At 37.7% G+C, this 23,291-nt stretch overlaps 1 protein-coding gene across 5 annotated transcripts; it reads right to left on the reverse strand.

Annotated features, from left to right (window-relative positions):
• Positions 1-4,618: 4,618 nt before the first annotated feature.
• Positions 4,619-17,618, reverse strand: gata3 (GATA binding protein 3). Of its 5 annotated transcripts, none has more exons than XM_087786519.1 (6): positions 17,464-17,618; positions 13,666-14,036; positions 12,426-12,956; positions 10,754-10,899; positions 9,213-9,338; positions 4,619-6,082 (listed from the first exon to the last, which is right to left on the reverse strand). In XM_087786519.1, the coding sequence occupies exons 2-6, from the start codon at positions 13,895-13,897 to the stop codon at positions 5,795-5,797; spliced, it is 1,323 nt and encodes a 440-aa protein (XP_087642645.1). In that variant the 5' UTR covers positions 13,898-14,036; positions 17,464-17,618; the 3' UTR covers positions 4,619-5,794. The 5 variants fall into 5 exon arrangements, with proteins under 5 accessions (XP_087642645.1, XP_087642647.1, XP_087642648.1 ...); XM_087786521.1 differs by lacking the exons at positions 10,754-10,899; positions 17,464-17,618 and adding exons at positions 10,639-10,685; positions 14,136-14,575; XM_087786522.1 differs by lacking the exons at positions 10,754-10,899; positions 17,464-17,618 and adding exons at positions 10,639-10,685; positions 14,136-14,574 and having other exon boundaries at positions 12,483-12,956.
• Between the last annotated feature and the right edge of the window lie 5,673 nt (positions 17,619-23,291).

Genomic DNA, 23,291 nt, shown 5'->3' on the forward strand with positions numbered 1-23,291 from the left:
TGGATTGATGATGTGCGGTGACGAACCGTGATGTTTGACCAATCACAGAGTGGGTAAACAAGATTCATAAAACCAAGGGTTTTAGGATCATTTTCTAATGTAAATATTTCAATGAAAATAAAGTTTTGTACAAACGGACACATACTGATGAGGACAATAAAGGTCAAAGATCAATTTAAGAATCAACACATTAGTTGCCAAGTTTATGCTGCGACAATTTTAAAATTTCCTCAATTTAGGACCAATAAATTAATTAATCAATTAATAATTTATTGTGGAAAATGTCTATGTAAATGCAATATTAAGCAATAAAGACTGTGAAATAAAATGATGGATTCATCGATTTTTATCCAAGTCTTTGTAGTCTTGTCACCTTAAAGGTGAGAAAGTATTTCTGTCTCAAACATCATTGTGTTCTTTCATGTGTCAGCAATAAATCCTATTTAACTTGTTTTAACCCAACGGAAACTTTTCATAACCTGCCGAGCTCTCTCCCCAAAGGCAGGCAGATGAGTCAGGAACCCATCATTCATCCTCTTTGCAAAGTCACCTAAATTCCCGCTGACCCCAAAATCTGACCTGACCTTTGTTGACGGGATGAAGATGGACTAGTCCTGCGAGCCGATTTACACCCACAAATCTGTCATCATCCTCACCTGAAAGATGAGAGGCAGGCGCAGGAAGACGCTGAGACAGAAGGAGCAGAAATAAGTGGTTTGTGAGGATGATGAGGGAGGACCGAAGAAGGGGGTCGGGGGGTGGGGGCGGGGGGGGGATCACAGAGAGTTCATCGACCTGCCTTCATCCCCACCTGAGCCGGAGCACCTCCACTCACCCCTGGCCGACGTCCACCGACAAACACCAGCCAGGGGGAAAGAAAGGTCAGCCAGGGGCCACGGGGTCCCAACATGGGGGCAAAGCTCTCCTCAATCCCTATATATACACACACACATTATTCCCATTCTCAGTCCTCGTGGCCCCGTGACCCCGCTATTAAAACACAGGAGCAAATCTCCCGATTGGTCACGGCGGCTCAGAAACAAATGATGCCAAATACCTGACTTCTGTTTGGCCTTTTCTGCGGGGAGGTATGAGCGGAGCGCAGCTGCCGGATTTGCTGTTCTTCTGCGAATATGTATCCCCGATATTGGAAACTGGGATTTCCAAGAGGATGGCGAGCCGTGGATGTGTTAGGGGGTTGCTGGCGTACACACCGTGGTCGCGATAGCAACAGGGATTTGTTGATGATGTCACTCCGGGATGAGTTGACGTGATGATGTTTCGCCGCTGGAACAGAACCAGGACCTTTAGACTAAATGTTGTTTGTAAACGACCGGACTCATGTCCTAACCTGTGGAGTAGAACTTGGACCTTTTTTATTTTAAAAACAATAGAATAACCAACCAAAGTATTAGCTAGCAGTAGCAGGTGTAGCCGTGTTTTCTACTCACCCTCATGTCGACTAAGGGTTGGGATTATTTTCAGAGTAATCTGTTCCTTTTTACAGTTTTAGACAAAAATGTTTGTTCATTTTAATGTAGCAACTGGAGCTCTCTTTTTTGTTTTCTTTATCTTTATCCAAAAAGATCCAAATACCTCAATACTGTCTGTAATGTCCCTCATCTATGGATGTATCAAAATGTGGAGTTATTAACTTAAATAAATCTGTATTTTAAGATTGTTTGTAGCATAAGATTCAAGAATATGAAGTGAGTACTCTTACGATATTTTCCCGCAGTAGAGACAAGCAGTATGGAGGTATTTGGATGTTTTTAAATGTAGTTTTGGACGAAGATGAAGACGAAGACAACTGAGCTCCAGTCGCTACATTAAAATGAACATACATTTTTGTCTATAACTCTAAAAAGGAACAGATTAAAAATTATACCAACCCTTAGTCGACATGAGGGTGAGTAAAAAATCAGAGAAGTTTGAATTTTGGGTGAACTATTATTTGAACTTCCATTCTGGGAACAATCAAACAGAGAGATGAACTCTTGAATTGAAAATACAACCTGTTAACAATTTCCTGAAGAACACCTACCCCACCTATAAGTCACGAATTCGCCTATGGTCAAAACCGGGGCTCGGTTTTTGTCCAAAAAGACACACCAAAAAACATCCAAATACTTTTATAATGCTTGTCTGTAATGTCCCTCATGTATTGAATCCTGAATTTAATAAGTCTGGATTTCAATCTTGACATTCTGGTCCTGACCGTCTTGTCTTGTCAGACATTTTTGTTATAACTCCAAACCCCAACCTTTAGTCCACTTGAGGGTGAGTAGAAAATGAGTAAAATTTGACTTTTGGTTGAACTATTATTTTTATAGCATCCTAATATTTCATGTTTTAGCCACGTGAGGAAGTGTGAAAAAATATCTTTGTGAACAAATACCTCTGTGTGTATTAGCTAGCATGCTAACCCTTACAAATGAGTTTGATGTTTTGAACTCAAATTGCAGACTTGACCCAAAAAAGTCCACCATGGAGTCAATCTTGGCAAAAATAAAGTAGCTTTAAAAACATTTGTGTGCGTCTGAATAGCTGTTACTATTATTAAGAATAATGACGATACTGTCTGCAAAACTCTTCAATGAAATGGTCAGAAATGATTCACATTGAGAAAAGGAACAGAGAAATATTTGGTGTTATTCTGTATTCCATCTGGATTTAGGAAGATTTTGAAGGATTATTACGCACTGGTGTGGCTTCTTATCGTTTGCAGCTCTGTAGAGATGGTAACAATAATTAAATACATGAATTAAGGTGGATTTGATGTGACTGTGGTTGGAAATAGTTTTGAATTTCAGACTTGACTTGACACTTTTATTTTGGAGTCGATATCATCTGTCCTTCATTGCCTTTCTTGACAGTCTCGATACTATTACACACGTTTGTAGTACTATGTACAGAGGACGGTGCCAGTATTTTCAATGCTTCCCAGAAAGAAGAAGTTAAATAACATTAACAATTCGTTTGCACTTCATGAAAAACTGTTGTGTAATGAGGCGTCGCCGTTGTTGTCATTGTTAAGCAGTCACTTTAATAACCACACCAACTTTCCACTGAAATTAGACCAGGGTATCAGCTCAACGATACAATTGACAGGTACACATGTAACACATTCATATCCTTCTGAATCGACAATGTTTTTAGAATGTTTAAGGATTCATTTTTTAAATTTAAAATCTCAATGTAATGGAAATAATCTAAAAGTTTAGTCATTGTGGTTCATGATTTCAACTTGCCTTGAAGGTGATTTCTTTGTATTTTAAATTTGTACTTGATTTCTTCCGGACCATTAAGTTTTACACTCCCTTAAATAGTAAATTGTTAACAGAGGGAATTAAAATAAACACAATTGCAAACATAAGCATGGAATCAAGTCCAACTACAAACAGAAACTAGTTGGATTATGAAGGAGTAGCTGCTTCGATAACAAATTAAGAGGCTAATCTGTTTTCAAATTTGAAAAGATGACGGTTTTTCCATCAAATATTGACATTTATATGACAAATGACTCATATAATAGACAGGTAGTAAGTCTGAGCTCTCCCCAAGGGAAATTTTTATCATCTCACTTCCTCAAAGGAGATGTGGTTAACAATAACAAAAGGAATATTCTTGTGAAATCTATTTCCTTGTGGCAGGATTGACGTGTACTCACTGCACCTGAAATGATGATGAATCAACCGTTCTGGTGTCAAACCAGGTGACAAATGATTGTTTTATTTTTTTAAGGAGATAATCATGCTCAATTATATTATAAGTTGTTTTGTATTTTTTGTCATTTTAATAAAAAAAACAGGACATATTTTCATAACTGTAAATGATCTTTGATAAAGGGAAAATCAAAGTTATTTATTATCTTTTGGTATTACTTAGTATAAGTTTCAAACTTTTAAAACTCCAAAAACAAATGTATTTGACTTTTTTCTAATGTCATCTTGGAATTTATTAAGTCATAACTAATGATGTCGTCTTTTGTTAGTTAGGAATTAGAAACATGTTACCCATGTATTATCTGACTGTACAGGCCGACTTACATTGTGAAATTATCACTAAATGATGTCAGTCTTGATGTTATTTAACATTTTATCTGAGCTGAAACTGAACTTAAATCCATGAAAGACTGTTTACATTTTTTTTATGAACAAAATCTGTCAAAAAGATCAATTTATTTCTTATATATTGGTCATCACAAAAAAAAAATCAACCTCTAATGCGTTTTTAAGAGAATCTGACCAGAAATAAACAAGTCGTGGTTAATTTAAAATGGAGTTTAATCAGGTTTCAGGTCTTATTTACAGTCTACAGAAAGTGTGTGTGACGCCAGAAATAACACTTCCTGGTGACTGCGCCCACACTAAGGTGTGTAACGCGGAGCGTCGCATGCCAGCTTCCATCTATTTATGCTCCGGTAGCTCGAAACAAAAGCCGCTGCCAGTCGGCGGCGCGCTTGCCCTCCGTGACCCCGACGTTTGATTTTGTTCCTCCGTTTTTCGAAACCCGCTGTTTATTTCTGCGCTTCCTGTTTGTGTTCAACTGACCGTAAGACGGTGTGTGTGTGTGTGTGTGTGTCAAAAGATCAGAAACAGACTCTCCACCACAGCGCTAACATGTCAACAGAGATTAAACTAGTTTATTATTTTCAAAGTGAGGAAGGGAAAGGGGGGGGCGAGGGGGGGGATTACGAAACAAAACAAAAAAAAAGCAGTCATATTTTACACTAGTGATTATTATTAATTTTTTACAACCATTCAGTCTGCATAACATAAAGAAATAATTCTACATCTTTGTTTCTTTCGTATTTTTGGTACTCTGATTTTATACATACAAATAACAAATACAAGGAACTTTTTTTTTCACAATGCATATAATCTGTGGGCAGAAGTCTTTTTAGGTGATCAAATGTGTGTGTGTGTGTGTGCGTGTGTGTGCGAGTGTGTAACACAAAACCAACTGCCCGAGACCTATAGCACATCCAAAAATAAAAATAAAAAGGGAGACGCCTGCAGCCGGAGCTCGGTCTTCTTCTCCGTAATGCAACACAGTTCGCGAAGAAAACAAAATAAACAAACAAAAAAAAAAACCTGCCCTTTTCTCAAAAAAGTCTTTGCGTTTCCCCCTTTTTTTTTCGCCCCGACGCTCTCCTCGGGGGGCGGCAGGTCTCTCCGCCTGCTTCGACTCGTACCCTTCTTAGCTGCCCACGGGCAAAGTTTCCTCTTTTTTTTTCACTGTCAGTTAATTAAAAAGTCTTCATTAAACGTACTGTATTTCATACAATTTGTACAAATATATTCTGTCTCTCCTCGTCTTCAGCGGAGTGAGAGCAGGTGAGGGGGGGTGGAGGGGGAGGGGGGGGTCCTGTTACACAGGTTCAAAGGTGAGGACGAGCGGGAGATTTTGGGGGCGAGGGAGTGAGTGGGGGTGCATCACAAAATGAGCGAGATGGCTTTTTGTACACAAATGGAGTTCCTTGTGGTGGTGGTGGTAGGGGGGGGGGGGGGGTTGGTTTTTGGGGGGTCAGTTCAGGAGAGAGCGCCCCCTCCCCCTCCGGAGGTCAGTGTGCCACAGTCAAGTCTGCGAAGCATTCAGCTACACTTTTGATTTTATAAAAATAAGATAAAACCGAGAGTAAAAGTCCTGCCTGGTGGTGACAGGGGAGCTTAGTTTGGGGGGCGGGGGCGGGGGGCGGGGGGTGCAGTTTTTTTTTCGTCGGGTCAGTAGAGGTACCAAGGGGGGTGTCGCAAGGTAAGGGGCGAGGGGGGCGAGGGGGGAGTCCATGGTTTTAGCCCATCGCCGTGACCATACTGGAGGGGTGGTGCGGGGCGAACGACAGGCCGGAGGAAGGGTGCATGGGCGTGGGCGTGGTCAGCATGTGGCCCGAGTGCGAAAAGGGGGGAAAGGAGGACATGTGGCGGGAGAGGGCGGCGGGGCTGAACGAGCTCTTGTCCATCAGGCTCTTGGAGAAGTCGTCCATGCTGTCCTGGGACTTTTTGCTCTTCTTGGACTTGCTGGACATCTTCCGGTTCCTGGTCTGGATTCCTTCCTTCTTCATGGTCAGAGGTCGGTTAATCTGCTCTCGAAAGGAGACAGAGAGGAAGGCAGATTAGTATATTGTTGCCGGCCAGCTTCGCTCGCCACGCGTTGAAAAGGTCGTGGCATTTTGTGGCGAAAAGAAGCTTCGTTTTTTACATCGGGGCGAAAGGCTTTTTTAGCACTCCGAGGGCCACATTTTGGTCTGGCCCCTGGGAGCTTAATGTAAGTTAAAAAAAACGTCACTCTTGGAGCGTTGATAGTAAACACAAATGCTCTATTCCAGACATTGCCAAAGTGCTACCACGTCCACCTTTTCTTTTCCAAAAAGACAAACTTAAACACATCCAAATACTTCCATACTGCTCGTCTGTAACGTCCATCTTGTATCGAAGCCCCAACATTAGAAATCGTCCAGAAAAAAAGGGAAATGATTCTATATTTTAAGCTTGTTTGTAGCGTATGATCCTAGTGTCTCAAGGTAAATATATGCCCATTCGCATTGACACCAATACAGCATTGAACAGTTACACTGGGACCTTCTACTACAAACAAGCTAAAAATATATACTTATTGCAGTTTTCTGAACTATTTCTAATGCCTAGTCTTCAACACAAGATTAAGACCAGCAGTAGGGAGATATTTTCAAGTTTTTAAAGATAGTCTTTTTTGACATATAGAAGTTAAAGAAAGTAAAAGAGTCCTAGTCCTGATCGTCATATGGATTTACATTTCTCCAAAAAGAACAGATTACTTTGAAAATAATCCCAACCCTTAGTCCATAAAAGGGTGAGTAGAAAATGACTTTAACTCGAAATATAACTTTCTTAAGTTCCATTTTCCCCTTTTAATCCTTGTCCTTAAAATAATTTGGGTGAATATTTGGATCATATTTAGCTAAAGAAAGTTGTTTTATATACTTTTTAAATGGATGTTTTTTCTCTTAATGGCTCCTTGAAACAGTCACGGTATAAAATGTCGCCAATTTGCAGAATTCTTGCACCACCACTGCTTCATACGCTGCCTTTTTTGTGTGTTTTGCGTACTTTTTATGACGTACTTCTTAAGAAAATTGTCTTCATTTCCAATATTGTATAATGACTTAATCTTAAATCAGTCCCAAGACTTGAGTTTAAGTATCTTTAGGTTAAACAATTCAACCTTACGCATCCAAAAACAACAGACCCCCCTGATCAAAAACTTCCCACGCCAGCTACGTATTATGTTCCTGCGCAGCTACAGGAAGGCTGACGTTTCCAATCGACCCGAAATGCTTTTGATTTTTTTTTAACTTTTGTTTGAAGTGCTGGGGCTTCCTGTGTGAGACGGCAGACGTCTCGGCATCAAAGAGTCAAGAGACCCGACTGGCTTTAGGTGGGCAACGCGGCAAAAGTCACCCAATATGTCGCTACATCTTAAGTGACTCCCATTTAGAAAAAAAAAAAAAAAAAAAAAGACCCCGGGGCCCACCGCTCTAATCGTCGCCGCTTTAAGAGTCAGCAAAAAAAATGTTTCAGACTGTGCCGGAAGAAATCCCCGCTCTTATTTCCTGGGGAAGAACCGCTCAGAAAGATCGGGGAGCCCGTCCACCTCCCCTCATAATCCTGCCCACTGCTGGGATTCCATCATCCAGCTTCTCGTTCTCCACTAAACCTATGCTGCAATACGGCAACTGGGGCCATTTTGGCTCGAGACGGGGCCCGAGGAAAGGAGAGTAGAGAGGACTTGGCGGATGTCGTTTCGTGGCCGTGTGTGTCTCTGTGGTTGACTGACTGAACATTAGCTGCCAGACCCTTCTCCCGTCCCTGCACTCCTTCACCCCCCCCTCCATCTTTTCTCTGTTTCTTTCTGGCATGACAACATTCTCAGACACAGTCCAGCTCGAAAGGAATCGACATTTATATCCATCTAAGCGCGAACGCCGACAGAGAGATGCCGCCTGAACGTAAACATTCTTCCGCGTTAGATTTCGTTATACAACAGGGACGATAAGATAATGAGTATAAACTTCAGTGGCAATGATAAAGAAGCTAATTTTTTAAGCTAGTTTTGAGCAAAACTAATTTAAAGAAATGACATTTGATTCATGTTTGGATCGGAATATGTTCTGCAGTACATAAAAGACTAGCTTTAACCATTATGGACGTTCAAGTACACAAGATATTTTTATCAGTTTTTATTATTATGATATATTGGCGCAGACTGAACAAATCTACGATAGTCGATGGGAATTTTCGCGCCGTGATTTTAATGCCAGTCTAAAGAAGTTTAAATGTCTTTAAAATGTCTCATTTTTTTTGGGTTATTACTTATTAAATTCAGTACGTAAGTAAGTTATGTTTGCTCATGCTATTATGTCGATTCAGGCAAATATATCGCTTTTTTATGTAACATATAGTCTGGTTTTTTAGTTTGCACTTTGTTCTCATGTCGGCTGCTGCGATTCGACTGGAATTTTCCCAAGGTATCAATAAAGTTATATCTAATCCAATCGTTTTTTTTGAAGTGAAATGAACCCAAAAGTAAATCGATTTGTTTCATATTAATTTATTAACTTGAGCTTCCTTTTGACATTTTTACTTTGTTAATAACACAATGAATCCGATTAACTTTTCATTCTAAAGCTATTGTTGTTGTTTTTTCCAGAAATGGGATAATATTCTAATGTTTTATGCGCTATTTTAACGAACTAATCGTCATTATAGAATTTAAAGTTCCAGCCATGACATCTTTGTGAGCAGGAGAGAGAGAGAGAGAGAGAGAGAGAGAGAGAGAGCTGGGATCTAAACCAGTCCCTTGGGGGTGACAGTCGGATTGAGGATGTGAAATGATGTGATGAGGCACTACTCAAACCCAAAACGAATCACACGGAATAGTGGTCAGGGGGGATGAGGTGGGGGGAGAAAAATGGGGGAGGAGGAGAGGTTGGCACTCTGGGAACTAAATGGATAAAAGGAAGGAGGGTGAAAAAATTAATCGAATTTTAATTAACTTTATTTAATATTTAAATATATATTCAACTGCGGGCCTGAATAGTTTGCGTCATTTTTATTTTTTATTTTAGTTCCGAACTAAATGATATTACTATAAACCAGGGGTCAAGTCCCGTGCAAATTTTTTTTTTTTAGTAGTAGTATTTTTAGGAGCTCCTATGCAGGTTTACTACTTACATTGTGCAGTTTGAAGTAGAGGCCGCAGGCGTTGCACACTGGATCCCCGTTTGCGTTTCTCCGCCACAGCGTCGTCGTCGTCGTTTGGCAATTGGCGCACGAAGTTCCCGCCCGGCGCGCTGCAGACTGCGCACACACAAGAGGAGGGAGTTGCGTTAGCGTTTGCGCTAAATCACGCACGGGAAAAAAAACAACAATTATTTATTTAAAAATAGATTATTATTATTATTATTCGAGTGGAAACGCATGCGTATACAGAAATTTAGCAGAATCTTGAAAAAACACATAATATTTCCGATATTATATCGGATTTTTAAATCAAAGTCGTTTTTTTTAACATCTCTATTGTTACATGTCTACAGGGAGAATAAACACATGCCAAAATGAAAAAAAAAACAAAAAGGAACAACTGATATTGCTTGGCTTCCCTCCAGGGCTGCTCTAGTAAATTCCTGAGTTCAACCTGACACGAGTAGTGAAAGTCTTTTTTTTTTTTTGCAGCGATTCAGCCGCCTGACATTGACGTTATAATCTCTAAAAAAAAAAAGACAATCGATATGTCGACAGGTGACCGCAGAGGACACACTGTAAAAAAAAAAAAAGACTACATTATCTATTTCCAATTAGAGACGCGCGGTGGCCTCGTGCCCTGCACCAGTCACTGCTCAGAATAAGCAATCACACAGGAAGAATCAACTCCTAATAGATGGAGGGTTTCTGCAGGATCATAATAATAATAAAATAAAATATATACTGGCTAGATTTCACCTTCCTTCGTCTGTTAATTGAAGTAACACCTAACGGTCGTGACTGGAGTGTGTTTTGACTGGCGCAGTTGTTATCTGGACTGCTCAGATATCCGGTCAGACTTTTCCTGGGAAGTCGGTTTTTCCCATTATAAAAAAGGGGGCTAAGAAGATCCAGGTTTTTTAACTCTATTATGATGTCATTTTAATTTTATTATAGGGGGCCCCCTCTTAAGACTCCCTGAAAAGATTAAGGGGTCAAAGTATACACAAAAAAAGGGATTTATTTTTTATTTTTTAATAATAAAAGTCAGGATTAAATCCGTATTAAATATGATTTAAATCCTGTTTGTTTTTAGCAAACATGCTAGTATTAGCATAAACATTTTGGCACCTCACACATCATGTTCCATTGCAACAATACTTAAAAACAGTTTGATACACATATTTGATCACATGACTCGTTCTGTTTTTTTTTCTTTTTTAAATAATCAAAAGATCCTAAAGCAGGCCTGCATGCTTTAATAGAAAAATTAAAGCCCTGTTTCAACATCTACGAATCAATGACAATTCGAGCAAATAAAAGCATCGTCATTGCATTGAAAAAATACGACTGTGCAGTTTATTTTTTTCTTTTTGTATTTTTTTCTTTTTTTTTTTTAGTATCTGAAAACAGAGACCTGCACTTGTCGAGTCAATTTCCTGCAGCTAATAGGCCTACTTCTTCCTGGATAGGGAAAAAGAGAGAGAGACGGAAAAATGTCATCAATAGAGAAAATGTGGATGGAAACGTACCAGCCGTCGTTTGGGCTTGATGAGAGGGCGATTCTGCCCGTTCATCTTGTGATAGAGTCCGCAGGCGTTACACAGATAGTGACCCGTACCGTCCCGCCTCCACAGAGGGGTCGACGTGGCCCCGCAATTCACACACTCCCTACCCTCTGTACACACACACACACACACAGGAGAAGAAATACCCGGGTCAGTGTCATCCAAACTGGACTGGACACACCACTCTCTAATCTCGGGCCGAGACTAGACATGCATCAAAAAAAACACAACTTTTTTTTTGTTCACACATCACACACTGTTGATGACTGACAGACACGTCTTGAGCCAAAGTGACTTGATTTTTAAAATAACACCCTGAAGCTGCAGGATTTGTCAACACAGGTCCGTTAAACACTCGTAATATTGTTATAAAGGAGGAGAAACGCGCACCAACTATTTCCAATGTGTCAAAAGAGAGAGAGAGAAAGAACATGTTGGCAAGAATGTGGTTTTCGAATAAACATAAAGGCATCTCAAGTGCGTAAATATCTCCAAAACGCACTTGATCTCTCATTATCCTCGAATTAAAATCTTTATTTTTTCTTTGCAATAATACTGAATAATCCCGATGATATGCATCAACTAATCCAGGGCTTCCATCAGGCGCAGATATTAATCGAATTACTGAATATCTTGCCTTTTTTTTATGAACTTTAAAATAATTACCAAGGAATATTATTATTATTATTACTGCCACGGCGACAGCTCTCTCCCCCTCTTTTTCTCTCTCCCTTTTGTGTGTGTGTGTGTGAGTGTGTGTGTGTGTGTGTGTGTGACTCCAGTGGATGTAGCTCGAGCATCCGGTGCTCCGCCGCTGGATAAACAATGCAACTGTGGCGTGCACTGGCCTGACAGTAATGGGATTATGTTAAACATATAAACGTGGCGACACAGCCCAGAGAGCCCAATTCCTCTCTGTCTCTCACCCTGTCAGCGGGGGAGGAATTACTGTGGAATATAGTGTCAACGTTCTCCTTTCCTTTTTTCTTTTTTTTAAATAAAGAACACGTGTTTCATGTTTTATTTGACATTATTATTATTATTATTTATATTATTACTATTGGTGTTATTGTAAACACAACAAATGAATTATTATGAATTTTATTATTATTATTATTCGATGTTATTTTCGTCGTAGAATAAATGTAGTAGTAATTGTTATTATTATTTTTTGCTCGCAAGCAAACGTGACTATATTTGCAAACACGGTTGCGGGTTTGGATCCCCCCCAAAAAACAATTGAGTCACATATGTAGTTGCACTAGTATGAGATGGTCCTGCTCATGTTGCCCTTGAACAGGGGATCTTCCCTCGTAAATATCGTTTGATATATTGATTTATCTCGTCTTTGACACGATTTAACGTGTTAAAGAAATGGCTTCTATTATAAACCACTTTTTTATATATATTTTATCGATATAGTGAGTTAAAAATCGTGGTGTTATTATCGTATAATTATTACGCGTTAATATTGTCCAGGTGGCGTTTATGCTTTTTAGTTTGTTTTTTTATGGGATGGATGATCTGCTCATGCGCATTTTTTTTTTTTGGTCGTCAATGAGATTAAACATTAAGCTGCAGATGTGGGGGAATAACGTTAAATTATAAAAGGGAATGTAACAAAGCGCACGCCTACCTGAACAGGACCTTGTTTTTGGTCTTGTTTTGGAACCATAACTAGAAGGGGACCCACCTATCAGGCTACTCGGTGGGAAGAGGCCTGGCCCGTATTCTGGGACATATTGTGGGTATGTGGCGATGGGGTGGTGGGCAGAGGAGGACCCTCCGATGGACGCGACGCTCCGGCTGTGGGCTGACTCCAGCTTCATACTCTCGGCGAGGGACACTTGGTACTTTATGCATTCTTTGTCCTCCTGTCGGCCGGAGCTGCTGGAGCCCGGCGTGGAGATGCCCGGGTCCGGGGACACGTCTTTGGGTGGGGTCGGGGGGAACGTGAAGAGGTGCGGACTGGAGTGGCCGGTGGGCAGGGAAGAGGAGGACGCCGGGGGGTAGACGGAAAGGCTGGCCGGGGAGCCGTGGTGCAGGGGGTTCTTGGGGAAGGGGCTCAGGTTCCAGGGAGAAGTGCTGTGGTGGGGGGCGATGCCTTTGCTGCCCTCCAGCCAGGGCAGGGAGCTGTGTAGTAACGAGGGTCGGCACACCTGACCACCTGGAAGAGAAACACGCGGCAGGTTGAATTTACGAGCTTTTTTTTTTCCAGACGTGACAGCAGCATAAAACAAATACGAGCATATATCCGGGTGTCTAAAAAATAAAATGGGGGATCCGAGACAATTTAAGATTATAATACAAGCAAACTAAAGATCGCTGTATCTATTTATTTATTTTTAAATAAACAAATATCAACGGAATAAAATCAAAATGAGCTGACAGTGATACAACAATTTAATTGTTTCATATTTATTTAAATTTCCGATTAAAATAAATTAACAAAAAGGGAAAAGATCATCGTTAAAATATATACATTTTGTTTGTGTTTCCGATTTTTTAATTTATTTCTTCTATAGAATAAAAAAAAGTGACGATTCCATTTTATATTTGTTGAAAAAATAGATGTAACAAAAACCCATATTGTTATTATTATCATTTATTATTATTAAATAACAACCTTCTTTTTAAAAATATAATTATAACATTTGCACTATTGAGTGTTAGTCAAATAATATATAATCGCACAGTATTCATTTTTTGTAGTGAAATATATTCAATGAAAACAAATTCAGGATTCAGTTAAATTAAATTAAGGATCATTTATATATCCTGCATGAGTTTTTCTTCGGTTTAAACACAGAGAAATGTATATTTTTCATTGAATAAACGGCGATTATAGGATGAAAAATTGTGCGCAGAATACTCACTGTGCGGAGGCGGAGGATACCTCTGGACGGCTCGGACCGGGTTTCCATAGTAGGGAGAGACGTGGTTCCCCTGTCCATCGATATTAAACAGTACATCCACATCGTCTGCGAGCTGATACTGCGAAGGGTCCATGTACGAGTGACCCAGGCCCGGGTGATGCGAGCCGCTGTGCTGCTCGTTGAGCACCGGGTGATGGCTCATCCACCGTGGCTGATCCGCACTTACTTCCATTTCTTTTTTTCCTTCTTTCTTTCTTCCTTCCTTTTTTATATGATCTCGTGTGCTGTCTTCAGCAAATGTTCAAAACAATGAAAAATCCGTTAAAGACGCCTCGTTTAAATCCACAGGTTCCACGTTTGTTCTCGATCACCTTCGAACAGAGAGAGAGACAAACATCATCATCAATATTTCTGCGTCAATTTCTTTTTTTTTTGTTTTAAATAAAAAACAACCCGAGAATCGAACATACCCATTACACTACAAAAAAAGGTGCTGCCGTTGTAAGTCCAAAAAAAAAAGTTGTTCAACTTCCTCGTCTTTTTTTCTTTTTTCTTTCTCTTCCTTCTGCTCAACAAGTTTGTGCAGATGTTTCACTGAGCAGCAACTCTCTGATCCAATCTGGGTTTGTGCGCAGTCTTCTCCATTTACTCCTCTCCCTCTCTGTGACTCCTGCTCGATCACCCTTGCTCTAACTCTCTCTCTCTCTCTCTCGATTTCGCCACCCCCTCTTTTTTTTCTTTTTTTTTTTTTTTTTTACAGTGAAGGCATTCTTTCAGGATGGCGCCAGGCAGCTCAATGCTCGCAGACAGCTGTGGCGCGACGCAACTTAAGGAGGGTCTGTCAGTGTCATCAGTGGAGGGGCGGGGCTTCATCTAATTGAATAAAACCTGAAGCCAGGGGTGGTGGGTGTGGGGTTGGGGGGGGGGTCGACGACGACGACATCGGTATAACCTTGCGTAAATCTTGTAGAATGAATAATAAAAATGAGCATTGAACGCAACATAAGGAACGTTATTCCAATGTGAGAATGTTGACCTTTTAAAAACAATGTAATTCCATTAAAGGCGGTTTTAGTTTTAGTTTTCTGTCATTTAAATGCGCTATTTTGTTCTTTTTATTAAGATTTTAAACGGATTTAATTGATCCAGATGCTCCTATATTGTTTTATAAACTCTATATTACATGTTGGGGATTTTATTTTGAAGCTTCAAATAAATATATATATATATATATAATTTATTTAAATTAATTTAGACATTTAAAATTAATATTATTTGATATAAAATATATGTTAAACAATCTGTTTTTTTTGTTGTTTTTTTATCACTGTCAACATCTCAGCACGAGTTCAATCAGCGCCTGCACAAAAAAAGGTTTAGACCCGGAGAGCCTGTTGCTCTCAGGTTGCGGGACATTTCCCTAAAATTGTGGCAGTGCGTCCCCTCGCGGTGACAGACAGGTTCTTTTTTTTATGACGACGACGATGATGGATGATCTGAACTCTGAAGTGGAGAAGACTGGCAGAGGTCTCTCTCTCTTTCACACACACACACACACATATGGATACCAACATATATGTGGAGAAAACACAATAGTGGTGTTTTTATGTGTGTGTTTAAAAAGAGATTTATCTTTTAATGAACCGATTTATTTTCTTGGTTTTAATTTATTTTTGCGACGTCGCTGATTATTATCTTGTGTGTGTGTGTGTGTGTGCGTGTGTGTGTGCAGTTAAAGGTTGAACGACGCTACTTGACTCAGATATTGCCGCAAACCCAATTTTTAAAACACGATTGTTTCTCTTCCCAAGTGTGCTTCAGCAAAACCCTTTTTTTAACGTGTGTGTTTTATATCCACCAGGATTTATGTGACACTGTTTTTGTCACCATCACAAGAGGAAACCATCCATTGTCGAGCTATATTTTTTGTTTCCTTTTTTCCACGAGTTCAAGATGTTTTCAGATCGTGATGATGAACTATAACATCACATTTTTCTCACCTCACTATCATCTCAAGTGTAAATAATAGTAGAGCGACCGTGTCACGTGGTTCTCGATCGCCCTTTCTCTAACTAATAATAAAAAAACATACATGGCTGATATTATTAAATCATTTTGTTGACATTTCTTGTCGTATACGAGACTGCAAACCTTTTTTCTATTATTAAAAGTCACCAGCAGCAATTTTTCTTTGGTGTAAAATCATCAGATTGAGTTGCTAGGATACCAAGATACACCCCCCACATCTCCACACTTCAAATCACCGGGATATGTTTTTTTTTTTTTTAAATCTTTAAATATAATTTAAATAAAAAATGTTATTTAATGGTTCTTCATAAAAAGGTGCTGTATCTCTTCTATATCATGACTCAAAATGGACGATTAGGTGTGTGTGTTGGTGTTTGTTTGATTATGATGTTTTCATTCTGGCCCAGAACTGCTGCGTCTGTGCGTCACGATTGAGTTATAAAATGGCGGGAGGCCAGTTCAGCCTCTGATGATGGAGGGAGATTTTTCTCACGTTATAGATCTGATCGAATTTGTCCCTTCGTTTACTGTGATGACTGAGATAAAAATCGCAAACGCCAAGAGAACCGCTTATTTATTTAATACGTATCAATCCAAATATATATTTGATAATTGGAAAAAATATCACTGAGTGTGTTTGCGTGCAAAATATTACATATTTTTAAATCAAATATTTAAATATATAAAAGAGTAAATCAAAAGGCTTTGATACTAACAAACAAGGACATTTGTATTGCAAGCATTTGTATTGTATTATTATTATTATTATTATTATTATTATTATTATTATTATTATTATTATTATTATTATTATTATTATTATTATTATTATTATTATTAAACTAACTAAGTAACGTCTTATGTAAGTAAATCCAATGATTAAAACAGAAAATACGTGGTTGAACTGATACTCGTTTGATCGTTTTAAAACAAACAAACTTAACCCGCTTTCACAACCAAACATCATTTCACTCCTGAAACGATTTCTTAGTAAACACAAAGCGACACATTTGACTCGTTCCTAGAATAAAAAAGAATAAAATCTGGGCCAGTGTATTTTCGTTCCTGGGATGCAGAGGTGTTTTTTTTTTCTTCTCTCTTTTCATTTGACGACGGAGAATAAAATAAAAAACCGGGCCGCAGTGACTCACTGTGATGCTTATCGCCTCTCACCAGACGCACTGATGTAATCTCTCATTTAACATGCAGGCCCTTTCCACCTCTGAGAATTAACTTGAACACCAGTTTGGGTTTCTTTTGTTCCATTTTTTTTTTTTTTTTTGGCAAGGCAACTATTCACATCGTATACGTTTAGAACGAGTAGATATATTTATTTAAAATAAAAAAAGGCGGGTAAAACGTGTGAAATGGCATATTTTCGAATAAACAATGTCATTTAATTGATGTTTTATTTAATAATATAATTGTATTTGGTCGTTTTAAGCGGTTTGAAAACGTTCACTATATATATATATATTTATTACTATAGTCGAGAAGCGCAGTCGTACTGGACCCGCCGGCGAACTAATCAGATCAATTTCACGGCTGCTGTGAGAATCCCTCCGCCCCGAAAAAAAGAACCTGAGAACAGGTAATAACTAGATCCTTAAATCATCTCATCACCGTTATAATCCGCCGCAGGTACGAACATCATCATCATCATCATCATCATCATCATCTGCGATCGTTTAAGTTGTCGCGACGAAACTCGGGCCATTCAAATAAAATAAAAATAAAAAAAGAAGGGAAAGAACGAGAAGCGATACTGACCTGTTCAAGGAGACGCTGGACGAAGGGTCTATTTTTTTTTTCCTCCGCGCAGATGTTGAAGAAAGAGTGACATACAGATGAAGGCGCCGGTGGCATTTACAGACAGAGGAGGAAAGAGAGGCGAGAGCAGTGGACGGGGAGGGTACACACACACACACACACACACACACACTAACACACACCAGTGATGATGCTGGAGGAGGAGGAGGAGGAGGAGGTGAAGAAGGGCACTCACACACCATGCAGGCGGACGAATACGCGGGCCAACCAAACACATCCTCTCTTACTTACTGTAGAGCTGCAGCTCTTCCGGGTTTACCATCACAAACGAAAGCAAAAACAGACAGAAAGGTTTTTTTTGCTTTTCTCTTGTTTGTTTAGACAAAAAAAAAGGTCGTTGGCATGTATTGTTATGATCACCATTGTTACTATTTCATTGTCAATTATTATTATTTTTATTATCATGTTTTTATGTTAAGAATCTTGTTTGTCCAAAATGTGCTAAACGTTATTATTATAATAAATAACTTATAGTTTATAATGTTAATAACATTACATAATGTAATAAGAGAGTACTATAGATTTGTTCTTTGTTGTTATTTTTGTTATTTTTTTTTAACACTCGTTTTAATACTCATTAATACACCTTTTGTTTTTTTATCAATAACATGGACAGTTGTTATACATTTATTAAAACATGTTCAGTAGCTTCATTATTAAAACGATGCTTTTTTAAATAAATATATATATTTATATTTATATATATATAATGTAAAATAATACATAAATAAAAGTAGAATTACTTTTATAAAATTAAGATTTATACTGCAATTTTAAATAGCAACCCCATAACACTAGCTCCCTCTGGCTTTTACAAAGAGATTGTGTCTTTTAAGAAACATCACAAATGGCACTCAAACCAATGTAGGAGTCAAGGTCTCAAGCAGTCAAAGGTCCCACACATTTAGAAGTGATATATTTGCTTATTTCAATAGTCTTCAACAGTACTTTGTTTTTTAACTGTTCAGTTTCTCCTTTCATTATTTTGGTTGTTTTTTTCACACGACTACACTTTTTATTTTTTTTATTATTTTTTGAATAAGCACTTAAATTGTACTTTTTTTTTAAACATTTTTTATTAACTTCTTTATTTATAAAAGTATGTATATTTAAAAAAATAAAGTACAATAACTTAAATTAAATGTATATTTATGTCCACCCTGCAATTTTACATCACAACGTAAGGTTAGCATGTTCTGCCTTTTACAAAGACACTGATTATTTAAAAAAAAACAACATAAGAAATGTAACTAAAACCATTGCAGGAGTCAAGGTCTTAAGCAGGCAAGTTCTTACACAATTAGATATAATACATGATATGCTCTTCTTTTCAAATGTTGGTCAGTGTATTTTAACCCTAACCTTACCACCCCGTAACACATAATAGACTATTTTGAAATTATTATTGATACGTTTACTAGCTTAGCAACCAGTGCTATCTTAGCTAGTCATTGTATGGTGGGATTTACCAACCCTGTAACACTTTGTATCTTCATATGTAGTAGGATGTTCGAATTTAAATTCAGTAAATATCCAATTAAATAACTAGTCTTATAGTTGAAACAAAAAAATGGTGTGTGTCAATAACAGGAACTCAAAATAATCCAATTTTTTTTTATGGTTGTTCTAGTAGCAATAGGTTCTATAGTGGACATATGTATTTAGAAGATAAACAACATAATAGGAAAGACAGAAGATAATAGAGTCATAAAAGTCATTGTTGTGTATTTAAAAAGAGGTGTCTTTCAAACTACAGTTTCAGCTCGATAAGTCTTCTCGCTGCGAGAGAAGGCGAGAGGTAAGGGACTTCAAAAAAAAAAAAGGGTGTTTTGTTTGTGCTTTAAAGAGATTCCAAATCTGTCCCTATCAGGAGGTAATCTACCCGCCGCTGCTCTGTGGTGGTTTAAGCAGCTGCTCAGTAGCAACATCTCGCCAGACAAGCCAAAGTCTAGGAGACACACAAGTCTGCTTATTGACACCAAAAAAAAAAAGGGGGAGGAGATGGAGAGGAGGGATGAGAGCAGAAGAAGAGGGAAGAGAGAAGGATGCTGGAGGGGCTTTACCATTGCTCCTCTTTGACTGGGAACTGATCACAAATCTATCCACTGGATTCAATTAGAGCTCGAAATTAAAGACACAACTGGGCGCCATCTTTAAACTACACGAGGAACGATGAATTATTGAGCAGCTTTCATGGAATTAGGAGCCTATTTCAATAAATGATTTCAAATGGTTTATTAATAATCTGCGTTTGATGCAAATAAAGTGCTTATTTTCTTTTGGGGGGGTGAGGTGTTGCTTAAAAAGGTGTGGAAAATGCTAATGATATAATCTCTGGAAATACAAAAGGTACATTGAAGCTCTGATTATAGGCAATGAGATAACAAGAATCAATTTGGCAGTTTAATTCCAGATATTATAAATAATCGTCGATTATATTCTATTCTGAACCATAAAGATGTTAGATAATGATCTTGGCAGACGCACACGTCGTGTCTACGTTTATGTTAGCGTCATGCTGGTTGTTTAGCATTAGCATTAGCATTAGCTGGATAAAAAATGAAATTACTTTAGGTTTAATAATCTGCTTTAATGCCTAAGATATTTGCATTTAGATTTGTAATATTCAATCCGGGGTTTGAACAACAAGTTTAACAAAACAATATTGATCAGTACGAAACTTAAGATAAGGGTTTAAACACAAATATCAGTTTTATGTTGACTATGGTTTGTGTCAAAAACAAAAAATTATATTTTTGGTGCACATTACATTTATTTTAAAACAATACTTAAAATATCAAGAGGCCCCTAAACAATATTTTAAACCTTGACACGTGTGAGTTATCTCATGCAGTTTCTCTTTTCAGACCGATAAATTGTTTAAAAAGCAATTTTCTTACGACTGGTGTTTCTTCCTACTGCTTAGTGTAAAATACTAGGGACACCCTGGACAGCAACAGACAACCACTCACACACATACACTAGATAATTGAATCCTTGTTCTATATTCGCAGGTTTTTTATTCATATTTGTTCCATCTAAAGAATATTTATTAACAGAAAAATAAAATTACATATAAGATTTTATTCTATGGCATCATATTTGGTTTTACATGATCTCATTGGTCCTTTTACCATGAATTCCTCATGACAGAACATAGACTATTATATATATTTTTAGCTCTTCAATCTTTATCATCACATTCGGTTTTTTGAAAAGTGCCAAGATTCGTTTGGATTGACGTGTGTATGTGTCGAGTCAGAAATCTCGCGAGAGTTTGCTCCGCGATTGGTTTTTTTGCGCCTCTGGCCTCCATCCAGTTGAATCCAGAGTCACGAAAAATCGAAAGAAAGTGGATAAAATTAGATTTAGAACATTTTTAAATATACCTCAATACGAGACTTTTTTTTTTTTTTTTTTTATTGAACCTCAACCTTTTATATTATATTCCAACTTGCTTTCCACCCACGCGCGCGCGCGTCTTTGGCTCTTCATTTAACCTTGATTTAAAAAACAAAAACAGCCCTTTAAAAAAAATATATAGTCCATGTATTTATTCCCCTCAATGTGTTTTATTATTCCTGCCCTGCATGCACCCTCCAAAAAAAAAAATGTGTGTGTGTGTGTGTTTTTCTTTCCCCTCCCCTGCCTGCGATTTTATTTTAAAATATTAGGTCGAGGTGGGGAGAATTATAAACGACTGTGTTCTTATCTGCTCCCTTCACGTATCCAGGATCACAGAAGCTGATTAAGAAAGAAGTCACAGCCAACGCTGGATTCATAATGATTTGGAATAATGAATCCTTATCTCCCCTCTGCAGATTATCAGCCTTTCAGCTCGCCATGTTTTGTTACATGGGATAATTTATTGCATCTAATACATCACAATGAATCTGATGGGGAAAGTGATGGCCATGTTAGCAGGCAAGGCTTCTTTTTTATATATATATATATTTATTTTTATATATATATTTATATATATATTTATATATCCCGGGGCAATGAAATGCCTTTACGATTTTTAATTGGTAAAAAAAGAAGAGGGGATCTGATAAAGGAAGGAGGGAGGGAGAGAGAGAGGGAAGGAGAAAATAGAGGAGGTATAATCTTGCCTGCTAGTGTTCCAGCTGCTATAATTACTGTGTCAATTTCAACCTGAAATTAACAGCATCGACCTGCCATCGCTGCTCAGAGTCAGCAAAAGATCCTCATTTTTTTTTTTTTTTTTACTCCACCAACCGAGAGATAATTAATCATAAACACGCGCAGAGATAACGCAAACATTTGCATCTAAAAAAAAAAGAAAAAAAAAAAGAGTCGATGAGGCTAATTCCAGACTTTTTTCTTTTTTTTTTAACTTCCTCCCCCTTTTTTCATTTTGAATGATAAATCTTTGGCCGGTGATGTATCATTAATCATCACGTGAGGATAGACGCAGGTTTGTGTAAATATAGCCAGTGGGAGTGCGTGTGTGTGCGCGTGCGCCATCTTCCGTTCTTCTCTATTTTTTTTTTTTTTTTTTTTTTTTTTTTCATAGGAGGAGGTGGGAGTTGGAAGTGGAAGGCACCAGGATGGAGAGCTTAATCAGATGGCCGACGAAAATTATATGTATATATTATTATATATATGTATATATATATGTGTGTGTGTGGAACACGGTGATTAAATGAGAGAAGAAGAAAGCAAAATTAAATGGAAAAAATGGCGCCTCTGGGGCACTTGGTCAAAACTAACAGGTTCTTCTTGATATAAAATGTTTTGTTTAAGTGTCTGTTTAACGTTCCTGACCAACATATATATATGAGTTTAAGAGCAATATATATGCTTTTATTCATCCCACATTTGGGATATTTAGGTTGTACACAGTAGCTCACAAGCAAAGATTATTAGACACATATTAAGACATAAGTACACATTAAAAAAAATGATAGCAAAAAGAATAATAAATCAAATTAATAAACAACGAAAAATAATAATAAAATAAGCATAACAATGAATAAAGTAGTGATAAATAAATCAACAACGATAAACATTGAGAATTATAACACTATATAATATAATGTAATGTAATGTTATGTTATGTTATGTTATGTTATGTCATGTTATATTATATTATATCATATCATATCATATCATATCATATCATATCATATCATATCATATCATATAATACTATATTAAATTATATACATATAATAAAGTCAATCATTATAACAAATAACAAAAAATATTATTATAAACATTAATATGAATCATCGTTGTTTACGTTGCAAATCATTATTATTTCCATTATTATATTGTTTAATAATTAGTTGAATTAGTTGATAAGTGTTGCTGTTATGATAACAACAATGACAACTATAATAATAGTTGTATTATCATTGGTGGTATTATTAATAGTGGTTTGATTATATATATAATAATATATATTGTTCATGTTTTTCATAATTCTTAAAGAAAACCGTGTCCAAGGTGACAATCATTTATAACAAAGGTGTTTTTTCGAGGAATCATTCCTGCTCCTCAGTGTTGGATCTCTGGCCCGCTGCCTGTGCACGTCGGGGGGTTTTGTTGGACGCCACCATGTTTAAACTCGGACATGCTCGGCGCGCCAGGATCAATTTGCATTTTATTTGCAGCTGTAATTAGCTGATCAGCATCTCTCTGTCTCTCTGCCCATCTTTTTTTTTTCTTCTTCTCATTATGATTTTGTTTTGTTTTTTTCTCCCCTCTTTCCCTTCCAATCCCTCATTTTTTTCCCAACGTCC

Source organism: Callionymus lyra, chromosome 3 (assembly GCF_982586985.1).
Source record: "Callionymus lyra chromosome 3, fCalLyr1.hap1.1, whole genome shotgun sequence".
NCBI classification, from domain to species: Eukaryota; Metazoa; Chordata; class Actinopteri; order Syngnathiformes; family Callionymidae; genus Callionymus; species Callionymus lyra.

Coding starts and splice junctions, on each gene's coding strand:
- gata3 (XM_087786519.1), bottom strand. CDS start 13,897: ATGGAAGTAAGTGCGGATCAGCCACGGTGGATGAGCCATCACCCGGTG. Junction 10,900..12,425: donor AAAAACAAGGTCCTGTTCAG/GTAGGCGTGCGC, acceptor GTGTGTGTACAG/AGGGTAGGGAGTGTGTGAAT. Junction 6,083..9,212: donor TCTACTTCAAACTGCACAAT/GTAAGTAGTAAA, acceptor TTTCGAGAGCAG/ATTAACCGACCTCTGACCAT.